At 37.2% G+C, this 12,114-nt stretch overlaps 1 protein-coding gene across 1 annotated transcript in view; it reads right to left on the bottom strand.

The window, feature by feature from the left end:
- CCDC38 (coiled-coil domain containing 38) overlaps window positions 1–12,114 on the bottom strand; it is a gene marked incomplete at its 5' end in the record, with an annotated part of 36,125 nt that overhangs the window by 22,988 nt on the left and 1,023 nt on the right. The window contains 4 exons of the mRNA XM_036235872.1: window positions 39–202; window positions 2,366–2,430; window positions 4,882–5,047; window positions 6,368–6,468. Of these exons, the coding sequence (XP_036091765.1) occupies window positions 39–202; window positions 2,366–2,430; window positions 4,882–5,047; window positions 6,368–6,468 (496 nt within the window). The remainder of the gene's footprint in view (window positions 1–38; window positions 203–2,365; window positions 2,431–4,881; window positions 5,048–6,367; window positions 6,469–12,114) is intronic.

A 12,114-nucleotide genomic window follows, 5' to 3' on the forward strand; every position in this document is an offset into this window, starting at 1 on the left:
GGTAAAAAGCGATTTTTCCAAAGTGAAAACAAACGAACATTTTAAGGGCGTCTACAGATCTCTGGTCATTTTCTCGAAGGAACTCTTCAAAGGCCATTGCATCTTCTTGGAGCTTTGTTTCTGCTTTTAGGAGTTGCCGTTCCCTCCTTGCTATGTGATTATCAAATTTTGTAATTGTATTTCTTTTGGTTGACAGAGAATACTAGGAATATTGAAAACAGAAGTGCATCGAGAACATTATTCCACATTTCTAGTACATTTCAACAGTCTCATAACAAAGGATAAAATAATCTACACTGTAAGTGATCGTTTGTATTAGAAAAAAGTGGTATGCCCAAATCTTGGGGTTATGGACTTTATTTCATGAAAGAATTTTATTTTGGGGATAATTAGAAGGGAGACTAATTCTCCTCTTTCATTTTCATGAAGAGGCTCAATATCATTTGGTCAAGTGTATCTCACTTGATCTAATTTTAAATAGCTAAAGAAGTTCATGACTGTGCCCCACAAATCAAAAATAGCTACATATTGTTCCAAAGAGCAGGTCCACCTGGTATGACCCACAGCGTCCCACCAATATTTTCTGAGCATTGGAAAACTGAGCTGTCTGCTGCCACGAAGACTCGGCCCAGAGGCAGTGGCAAGGGAGAATCAGGAGCCAATGCTGTATGTCAGTGATGCATGCCTCCGAGCCGGCCAAGGGTGGTGGTGTTTAGCTTTAAAGAGCCCCATTTAGATCCCCAAATCCTACTCTAACATCAAGCTTCTATTTTTTTAGTACAGAACATAAGAATCCACTTGGATTTTTAATGCTATGTATGGAAAATAAACAATAAATAAAGCCACATATATTATTATATAAATGAACTAAAAATACGTACATGAAATATTTTTAAAATACATAAATGAGACAACCAATAACATGATATTCCAAGTTTATAACAAAAATATATTTCATTTATTACTTTATTCACCAAGTATATATTGAGTGCCTACTGTGTGCCTGGACCATTCTAAGTGATGTTTCTTACAGCAATGAACAAAATAAACAAAATTGCTCTTATGGAGTATGCAATCTAGAGAGAGGAGTCTAGAGGGATTTAAGGAGTCCAGTGGGCCAGGGCAGGGGTTACTGTCATGTATAGCCAAGGAAATCCTCTTTAATATGGTGAAAATTAAACAGATGAAGGAAGGGAGAGCAAATTGTGTGGATATCCGAGAGGGGAATGTTCCTGCCGGAAGGAAGCGCCTCCTGTGCAAAGGCCCTGAGGCAACAGCGTGGTTGGTATGTCGCAGGGACAGCAAAGTGTGGCTAGAGCAGATGGAGCAAAGGGGTGAACAGTAGGAATGAGGTGAGAGAGCGAGAGAGCTGGGTACCAGATAAATCACTAATGGTCTTCAGCAGAGGAGGGGCGTGTGTGAGAAGAGACTCCTACTGCTGTGTGGAGAACAGACTGACTAAAGGGAGCAAAAGAGGAAGCAGGAGACCTGTTTAGAAGTTATAACAACAACTTATGCAAGAGATACTGGTAATACGGACTACGCTGACAGCAGTGGCAGTCATTAAAAGTAGTGCGATTATGGATATATTTGGAAGAAATATATCTGAAAGTCTATTTGGCTGTGGGTTGTAAGAAGGTGGAGTTGAATATAACTTCAATATTTTTTGGACTAAGCAACTGGAAAAATGAAATTGCTATTTACTGAGATAAGGAGCACTGCATGAGGTGCAGATTTTCAGGAGTAGTGAAGAATATAGCAGAGGCAGTTTTAGAAATGTGAAGTCAGAGATAGATGTTGAGCATCTAAGTGGAGATATTAAAAACTACAGTTGCACTTGTGAGTCTGGAGTTCGGGAAAGAGGGTCAGGCGAGAGAATTAAATGTGGAAGTTGATAATATGAAAGTGGAATTTAAAGCCATAGGCCTGGAAGAGAGTAGATAGAGCACAGGGTAAGGAGTCAGCCCTGGGACATTCCACCATTTGGAGATCAAGGAGAAGAGGAATAAGAAAACTATAAAGGAGTGAACAGCCAATTATGAGGAAGGACAAAGAGATAGTGGATCCTGGAAACCGGATGAAGAAAGGGTTGCAAGAAAGAAGTGATCAGATGGGCCATCTGCTGCTGAAAGGTAAGTAAAAGGAAGAGTGTGAAAAGACAATTCAAATTTCACAATAGGAAGATCTTCAGTAACCTCATCCAAATGATGAGGCCTGAAGTCAGACTAAAGTGGGTTTAGTTGATAATAGGAAGGGCAATAGATCTGAGCACATAATGGAAAAATAAAATGTCAAGGTGAAAATTTGGCAATGCTATGCAAGAAGTCTTCTATTTGGCTAATGGGAGAAAAATTATTTTTACTACCTCGAGCAGAAACCTGTCTCTCTGGTCATCAATAAATTCATGGACAGTCTTTTTTGTGTCTGAACCTTTAAAGAAAATTGAAATTGACTTAGATTTAGTTCATTACTCCTCAAAGATGTAAAAATAAAAGCTATGTAATTGAAGTACTGCATACAGTATAGATCTGGACTTAAAAACTCATTTAATAAGAGTAACTACCATTTATTTTGTGTCTATAATATTTCAAGAACTTTATTAAACAATTTAAATACATCATTTTATTTAATCCTAACGATAAACCCAGTAAGGTACTTATTACTATCTTTTTGTCCAATCTAGACATAAAACTGAAGTCATTAGGCAAAGTATGTTTGGGGATCACTAACCAAATTTATGGTGGAAAAGGAAAAGATGACAACCAGCTTACCATCTACAGATAGAAAATACCAAAAATTTTTTCAAGATTTCTTTGTTCTGGAAAAATTATATATAGGCTACATTTCAATAATGTTCACTTCATGAAGAAACAACAGAATGTAGCAGCAAATAAGATATCTTAATAAAAATGTAATTAGTAGTAAAAATAAATTAATATTTTCCAAATAACCAGTGTAACTCTATGAGATAAAAACATTTTATAACATAGCCATCATATCACTATCATCCCAAACAAAATGAACAATTCCTTAGCAGCACCTAACACCAAGGCTGGGTTCGAATTTCCCCAGCTGTTATCAAAAAGAACTTTTTAGAATTAAAAAAATTTAAATCTAAACAAAGATCATTTTGGTTGGTATGACTCCAAAATTCTATTTTTTTGTTCAATCTATAACAGCTATCCACCTTCTCCACACGTACTACCCCTTTTCCATGCCTTTTATTTGTTTAACAAACCAGATCAATTTCTCAGTAGAATTTCCCACATAATGAATCTGGCAGATGGCATCCTTATGATGCCATTTAACATGGCCCTTAATCTCCTATATTTACTTGATTAGATTCAGGTTCAATTTACATTAACATTTTTATTTTAAAAACATTTTTAATAGAAAAAAAAGAAAGTGCTTATCGTAGCTTTCATTTGGCCACTTATGAGGGGTCAGATGAATTGAAAATTAATTTCAATATCCAAAAAAAAATCCTATACTGTCAATTTACTAAATATGATAGCCAGTCTAACTATTTCAGGCTATTTTTACATGGAATTGCCTGGCTGCACTGATGCAATTTTATTTTTCAACTCTAAGTAGACTTTGTATAGTGTGTTTCCCATTTTGGCTCTTCCAACCATCAGGAAGCTCTTCTGACGGAGATGATATGTGATAAAGCTGTACATTCCCTCCAAAGCACTGGTGTTCCCCAACGCCAGAGCGCCCACCCCGTTACTCCCTGGAGGCGTGGTCCAGAGGTGTTGCCCTTTGAGAGCAAAACCAAAGTCAAGCTGCTGGCCGCATGGAGGTGCAAAAGGCACATCTGTCATGTAGCCTAACTGATCTGTCTGTGACAGTTGCCTGTGTAATTTATTTAATGGTGATCTGGTAGTTCACCACTATTGCCTGCCTATGCAAAAATAAAATACCCTAGACTCCCCATGTGGGGGTCACTTGCTTGTTTGACTATTATGTAGGCTTGTCCTTAATCAGAATTCAAGCAGGAAATGCAAGGTTGGGGAATGAAGTTTTCACCCAAATCAACTCTTGGTTGGACAGAGTCTGAGGGGGACTTCTTTATTTCAAATGAAAATGTCCAAATAACTGTGCAATCAGCAGAAACTGACAACCCGATTTCCATTGCTGACAGAGCCCAGGTTTCTTGGATAATACCAAACAAATTTACTATTTCCTTTTTTAAGAGTCTACCCTATGTCATTTACTCTTAAGTGATCAGTGACCCCCTGTTAACTAGCAATGGTGACAAATACAGCCATCTGCAAAGCCATACCATACCTCCCTACCTATCTCATAAGCATTAGGGTGGCAAGGATTTTTGAAGTGAGTCATTCTCATTCATAGGCACTTTCTTGATCCGATAAGTAGGAAATGCCCATGACATTTTGATTACCAGACTGCCCTCTTTCACAGAGCAATAATTAATGGCTTGTATTATATTAGCATGTTGCCTTGATAGGTCGTTAAAACGGGTTATGCTTTTGCAACCACAGGCAAACTTATTTAATTCTCTGAGCTTCCTGACTGGATATATGCGTTGTATGGCCCTGACAATCAAGAATTCTCTTTAGAAATTCCTATATTTCTACATCTCCAACTGAGCTATGACCTTTAATACTGTGTCATTTTAGCAGTGACTTTCTTCCATAGAGCCATGAAAATGAGTAACAGTCTGTTTCTTGGAAAAAATATGTTTTATTATTTAAAACAGATTTTCTCTTAACTCACAACCTCTATTTACAAAGACTCCCCCACCATATTATGAGATAGCATACTTTGTGTTTCTTACCTCCAGAAAAGCCACCAAATCTGATATTAATAGTAAATATTCAAAACAGTGTTCTTAAACAAGCAGTTATTTAGATTTACCTTCTGTTAATCTGAGAACAAGAGTGGGATCTAGCCCAAAATTTTCAAAGGAGCCACCACCTGTGTCAGAGTAAAATACTATCTTGCTCAGGTGTGAACGACTCTTCATTCGGGATGAAAAAGTAGACTTTTGGTGAATCTTCAAGTTGCGGTTCAAAAATTTTTCCTGCCCAAGTGGAAAAGTTTTAAAAATTTTTCTAATACATCAAAGTAATGTCGTCTTAAAATAGCGATCATATATAGAAAATATCATTTGCAACAAGTCCTTTTGCCATTAAATACATTAAACAAGCAACCTAACATTCTTATCTTTGAGTAATTGTATTTAGTTTTCAATTCCTCCTCATGTGAAGCAACACAACTATAAAAACATTCAATCTTTACTAAACATGTATATGACAAATATGAGACTGGAAAATGTTGCTCTAGCTTTATTGTCACAATCCTGTCTTGCCCCAAATGTAGCAAATTTGGAAATTCCACTGATTTGAAAGGAATGATTCTGTAGAATTGAAAACCTGAAAGAAATGGATCTCCCAGTAGATATAACAAAAAAATGAATCTTTTCTCAGTTTAATTTTAGATACTTTCAATCAAACCATAAAACACATGTGTAAAAAAAAAAACATCACCCTCCAGCTAACTCAGTTATTGAGGATTTCTGGATATTTTCCCAATTATTTTTAAAAAAAATATTGTAATCAACTGTTACTTCTAAGAATAAGGAAAGCGAACTTCATGAAATCAGGACAATGCCACGTAAATAGTAACGGAATGCAATGTAAGGCACAGCTGGAAGGTCAGCCTCATTGCCGATTTAGCTTCATACCCAGTCATCTAAAATGACACTCCCTGCTTCACTTTTATTTCTTCTTTCTTCCCCAACTGCCTTCCTCCCACACATATATATTATATATACAGTCTGTTATGTGTATCTGCCAAGCAAAATTTTGATTTATTATTCCGCTCCTATTATTGCCTCAGTGGAGTCTGCACACACACACACACACACACACACACACACACACACACCACTACCCTCTTCTCCCTCTTCTCACCAACAACCTCTTTCTCTAGATTTCCTTTGTATGCCTCTATTACTATATTGCACCAACTCTGAGATGCTATTTATCGTAAGAAGGACTATTATTTGATGCGCTGCCATTTACATAAGCTGGATCTCAACTTCGGAAATGAGAAAATATAGAAAAATGTGGGTGTTAAAATCAATGAAGTAAGGGTATACCGTACCTGTCACAGTGGATCGTAGTGGTGTGTCTGTCTTCCCCCAGTAGGGGGTGATCATTAGGTCCCTGCCACAGGCTTGTCGCTGTTCTGTCATGGGTGTTCACACCATCCCTAGCACAGTGTGTAGCACATACATTGACATCTGACTCCATGTCTTAACTCAGCAAAGTTCATAAAAGTGATGGATAAGAAGATATTTCTAGCATTAATTGGGATTGGGATTTTAATAAAACCTTACCTTTTTCCTTGCTGCCATTTCATTTTCTTTATAAAGAAAGAGATCTTTGAAAAAGATCTTATATGGCCTCTCCTTTTTGATTGAGTCATCTTTTACTTTATCTGTTAAGAAAAAAAAGAAGGAAAAACTCTATCATCCCTCCTCTTTTGACCAGAGGCGAGGCTCCCACCAGCCAGGGTAGAGTAAGAGGGATGTGTCAGTCTTTGAGGAGGAGGATGTAATCAGCCCTGCCTCCCGAACTGAAGTGGGGATGTGGGACCTGGATCTAGAGGGCGGGAGCCAAGCCACAGGTCATCTGTCTGTTCCCCATGGCACTGAGCACAGTGCTTAGTGATTCATAGAGAGTGAGTCCATATTTGGTGCCAAAATAGACAAGGGGGCCTATTATGGCACAGTGGGATCATATTTTGAGATATTAGCATGTCGATTCTTTCCATCACCACAAATACACCCACTGCTATCCTGACACCACCATTTCTGCCACCATAGCCATGGCCAAAATCCTTAGGGAGACCCTCAGTCTAGACCAGAGGGTCTTAAAATAAAGGCTAAGATAATAAGAAGTATGGCAAGGATGTGGAAGAATTGGAGCCTCATACACTGCCAGTGGGAACACAGAATGGTGTAGCCACATTGGAAAACAGTCTGGCAGTTCCTTGGAAAGTTGAACATAGAGCCATTCCACTCCTAGGTATATATATACCCAAGAGAAATAAAAACATCTGTCTACACAAAGACTTGTACACGAATGTTTATAGCAGTAGCTTAGCTTAGATGCCTCATGGATCTTGACAAAGTAATATAAACCCTTTAATAGAAGGAGATCATTCAGTACATACTCTACTGTTCCAATTCTTGTTTTTTCAGTTAACAATATACTTAGGAGTTCTTTTGACATCAGCATTTATTTATTTACCTAACCAAAAAAAATATATATGTATATATATACACACATATATATATGTGTGTGTGTGTGTGTGTGTGTGTGTGTGTATATATATATATATATATATATATATATATATATATATATCTCATATCCCATTCCTTGGATGTGTCATATTTTATATAACCAATCCTGTATCAGTGGACATTATGGTTGGTCCCAGTCTTTTCCTGTTATAAACCATGCTGTGGTGAATATTCTTGTACACATCTTTAATCACTTGTGCAAACATACCTGTAGAAAAAATTGTCAGTGTGGCCTATGTTGGGCAAAATGATTTCTGGTGATTGACATGACCAAAGCCACCTTAAGAAGCAAGTTACTCTTAGTGACCGACAGTTCACCATGGGAGGGGCAGGCTTGCATCACTTGAAAGGAATGTTCTTACATAGATAATAAGTAGGCACATTAAGTTGTTTAATGCTTTGGAATATACATCTCTTAACAAGTATACAAGCCATCTTGTGTTCCTGGAGGCTATACATATCAAGCCCCATCTCATTTTGAGTGTAAAGTTCCACCTTTTTGCTGAAGCCCAAGACTCTCTTTTGGTTGTCTATACGTTTCCTTAATAAACTCTGTTTAATTCTGGAGTTGTCAGCCTTTTTCTTTGGTCCCTTGGCCTGTCTTCTTTCAGTGATTGGTTCCAGTATATGTTGAGAAATTTTCCCAATACCCTATCAGAATGCTTTTTAAAAAATTGCTGGCCCCCCAGTACTCATTCTCCCTTCTTCTATAGGAATTGAGTCCTTAATTCTAGCTTGGCACATGGGCACCCAGAGTAAAGACTATATTTTTCAATCTCCTTTGGAGTTGGATATAGCCATATGTCTAAGTTCTGGACAAGGAATGTCAAGGGAAGTGGTGAGTGCAATTTCTAGAAAGTGTCCCAAAAGGGAGTGGCATGCTCCTCCTCTGCCCTTTTCTCCTCCTTGCTGGCAGGAATATGGGTGTGATCATTGGTGCTGAAGCAATAACATAGGATCAATGGATCAATAACATAGGCCAGAAAAAAGTGAAACGAACTGGAGCCCATACAGAGAGCCTCTGAATGGGCCCTGGAATGCTCATGTCCAGACTGTTACCTAAGAGAGAAATAAGCTTCTATCATGTTTAAGCCACTATTGTTTTATATTTTTTGTCAGTTGCAGCCAAACCGTTTAATTCTAAATACGGATAGGGCCACATTTCCTTCTAAGAGAATTCCTATAGAGCGCCTGCTACCCATAACAAAATCTTGGTGTTGCCCAATTTTTAAATCTTTGTCAAATTTTTTAAGTGAAAAAAAGAGTGATTCTTGTACACTGATAAACGCTAATTCCTTGTAAACCTGTAAAGAAGAGGGAGGATAAGGAGAGAAAAAGGGTTATGAAGAAAAGGAGAAGGCAGATTTCGATGGTTATTCACGTCCTTTATTATGACAAACCATGGAGTTGATTGTTTTATGTCCTGAAAGACTCTGCTAGTCTCGCTAAATATGACAAAATAATGCTCCTCTAATTCGAAGATTTTTCTTTTGAGAATTAAAAGAGGAAGAGCACCTTCTCAGCAGGTAGTTTACAAACTCTTTACGTGGAGAGACCATGTGTGTAGCATTCCCCTTTTCTTACTCCCCCAATCTGCTATGGAGACTAACCATGCTCAGCACAAAGCAAGAGCTCATTGATTTATTTCTTTTTTACCTTCAGAAGTCAGTGACATTGGCAAAAAATGTGATGACATTTTGTCTCCTGACCCTGTCCAAAAAATAGAAAATACATTAATTTTTTTTTCTGTAAACATTCAATAAGGCCACTATATTTAACTACCAGTGACTCCCAAAGAGGCTTTTCTACTTTAAGAAGCACTGTGCACACAAAGTCTTTGACCCAGCGATTCCACCTCTAGGAACTCATCCCAAGAAAATAATCAGAACAGTGGGCAAAAAAATATGTACAATGTTTGTTATAGTGTTATTTAATAGAGAGCTCACTAAATAACTATGATATACCCCAAAATGGATTGCTATGTAGCCCGTTAAAACATTTCCTTTCATTTTTATCAGGGTTGGGATTAGGGTTAGGTGAGTGAGGCACTCATGTTAGCTGCAAAATTTAAGAAAGTGCCCCCCAAAACTCAGTTATCGACATACATAACATGCTAATGCAATTTTAAAAAATTAAAAATTACTGCAGGAAAAAATTAAACTAAAATATCAAAAATTTAAATATAGAAAGGATTTGACTTTGCATTTATGTGACCCTGAGATGGTGTCACTTGCCACAGCCTTGTCCCAGCTCACAGATCTTGTCTTTGTTTAAAATTTTGATGTTTTGTTTGTCATGGATTTTTTTGCATTAATTTTTATTTTTTTAAACAGTGAATTAAAATTTCATTTTGATTACTGAGTTTTTGCTTCCCTCTTAAATCATGCATGCAAGGCAAGTGCCTCACTTGCCTCATCTCAATCTTTGTCTTAAATTTTTATACTTTTTTTGTATCACTCAGATTTCTCAATGAGCTTGTATAATTTTTACAACGAAAATAACAACTGTATTTTCATTTGTGGAGAAAAAGATATTCAGGAGTTTATATAAAAAGGTGTGCCTACCACAGGAACAATGGGACAAAGCATCCTGTTTTGGACTGCCCATTTAAATTTATCCCTCAGAACCTCAAAGAGCCATGTGTCCCAGAAGCACTGTAGCAGGGGATCAAGAACACAGAGGTTGGTTGGAATGGACAAGCCTGTTGGTGCGTCATTTACAGATGTGTGAACAAGTTCATTTACATTTAAAGAATATTTATTAAGCACATACTCTGTGCCAGGCACTGTTCTAACTGCTGGAGACAGGGCAGTTAAAAAAATAAGACATACACACAAAAAGGACAAAAAATCTTTGTCTTTATAGAGCCTACATTTTAACTGCTTAGCATCTCTGAGCCTCAGGTTCCTATTCCATAAAATGGGAATAATAGTCCTACTTCTCAAGGCTTTCATGAGGATTCAAGGAGGCAATGTATGTAAACAGCCAAGCAGGGGCCCTAGCATACAGACAGAACTCAGTAAGTGCGAGCTATTATATGCTAATATTTACTAATTAGTATGTGGTTTTACTTCTAGTGATTATAAAGATGAAAAAGAGAAAAAAATTGTTAAAACTTATCAAAGAGAAAGAAATTAATGAAAACCTATAACATTAATATACTTTTTTAGATTTCTGGAGATTTTTTCACAAGCATTAAGTTCATTCTGACATGGAAGAAAGAAGGGTTGGTGAAAAATTGATGACAATCTGTGGAGTTGATATATAAAGATTTGTAGGAGATTTTCTTAGATTTCCACTTTGCCCTTATCCCTACCCCTAAAATTCTGCCCACTTCTTTCTTGTCATACTTCTGCTCCTTCGATCCTTCTGTCTGTCTAAATTCAGTCCCTGCCCCATCTCCACTCCCATTCCCTTTATCTTCAAAGTCTATCCGCAATAAACATCTTTATCCATGGCTTCTGGCACCTTTTCATTCATAGCAAAGTTTCAATTCCTCTATGTAACTGCTAAGAGCAGATATCTGCTCTTATCTATCTCTCCAATAATTCACAGAATGTGTAAATGAGATGAATAGTCTCTAGAAGTTGTTATACTTCTGTACTTACACGTGTATTAACCTCCCTATCGATTAGTGAAGGGCTGGAGAACATAGAGAAGACGAGAACCAGCTATTCTTTGGAAGGGATTATAAAGTTCCCTGAGCTAAACCAATATGATGTGCCAACCAGAAAAAAAAATAAGTCAAAACTCTAAATAGAATTAACAATTACAATATCTACTAGATATTATATGGAGCGGTTTGTGTTTGATTTTCTCAACAACTTTACAAATTCAATAAAAATGGATTTATTTCCAGAGTTTCTCAATACCAGATAAAGAGTTTTGTTTTTCCCCCATTATACAAATGAGGATTTAGACTGAATGTCTCAGACCCAAAGCCTTTCAATTTTTTCCCACCTCCTTCCCACCCACTTGGACAAATACTAGGACAAAGGGCTGTGAACCGTGTCCTTGGATGGTGTGTAGAGACCATAGTAGCAATTTTTTGTTTACTCCGGAGCCAGAAACCGCTATGTCCCTGGCCTGCCAGTGACTGCCTTTTTTTTGATTAGGTCAGAAGCAGAGCCCAGCGATGAGGAAATTACCTTTAGTTTGACCTTTAAGGCCCCACTGGCGTCAAGCTAGCTGTTTTGTGTGGACTTTTCTGTTGACATTTCTGACTGACCCATTTGCAAACTGAAAAAAATAACTGTATGTCAAGTTGAAAGAAGAGTAGGGGAAAAGGAGTCAGCCAATGTGAGTCATATGATGTGAAGAGTAAGTGCTATAGGGATGTTGGTTATTACTAAGGAAAAATGTGTTATCCTCAGCCCTCCATAATTATTTAACAGTGACCAGGAAGTTCATTCTCATCCTTCCTGCTTCTACAAATCTCTTGTTTGCAAGGGCTTTTCAGGCGACGTTTATTTGGACTGTCATCAAATGCACTCAGTTCACCCACAGATATAAATCCCCAATTCAAAAAAAGTACAATTATTTTTAGACTTCCTGAGAAACTGTAAGCTTTAAGGACATGGTACATTCTGTAAGGTCAGGAGGAGACCTAGTACTACTGGCTGAAATCTAATCTTTAACTTAATTAACCAAGTTAAAAAGTAGGAATAAATCAACAGTTGTAATAATAATAATAATAATAATAATAATAATAATAGCTATGACTTATTTAGAACTAAGCACCAAGCTCAGTGATCTACATTTCATCTTATTTAAAG

This window comes from Rousettus aegyptiacus, unplaced genomic scaffold (assembly GCF_014176215.1).
Source record: "Rousettus aegyptiacus isolate mRouAeg1 unplaced genomic scaffold, mRouAeg1.p scaffold_m13_p_2, whole genome shotgun sequence".
NCBI classification, from domain to species: Eukaryota; Metazoa; Chordata; class Mammalia; order Chiroptera; family Pteropodidae; genus Rousettus; species Rousettus aegyptiacus.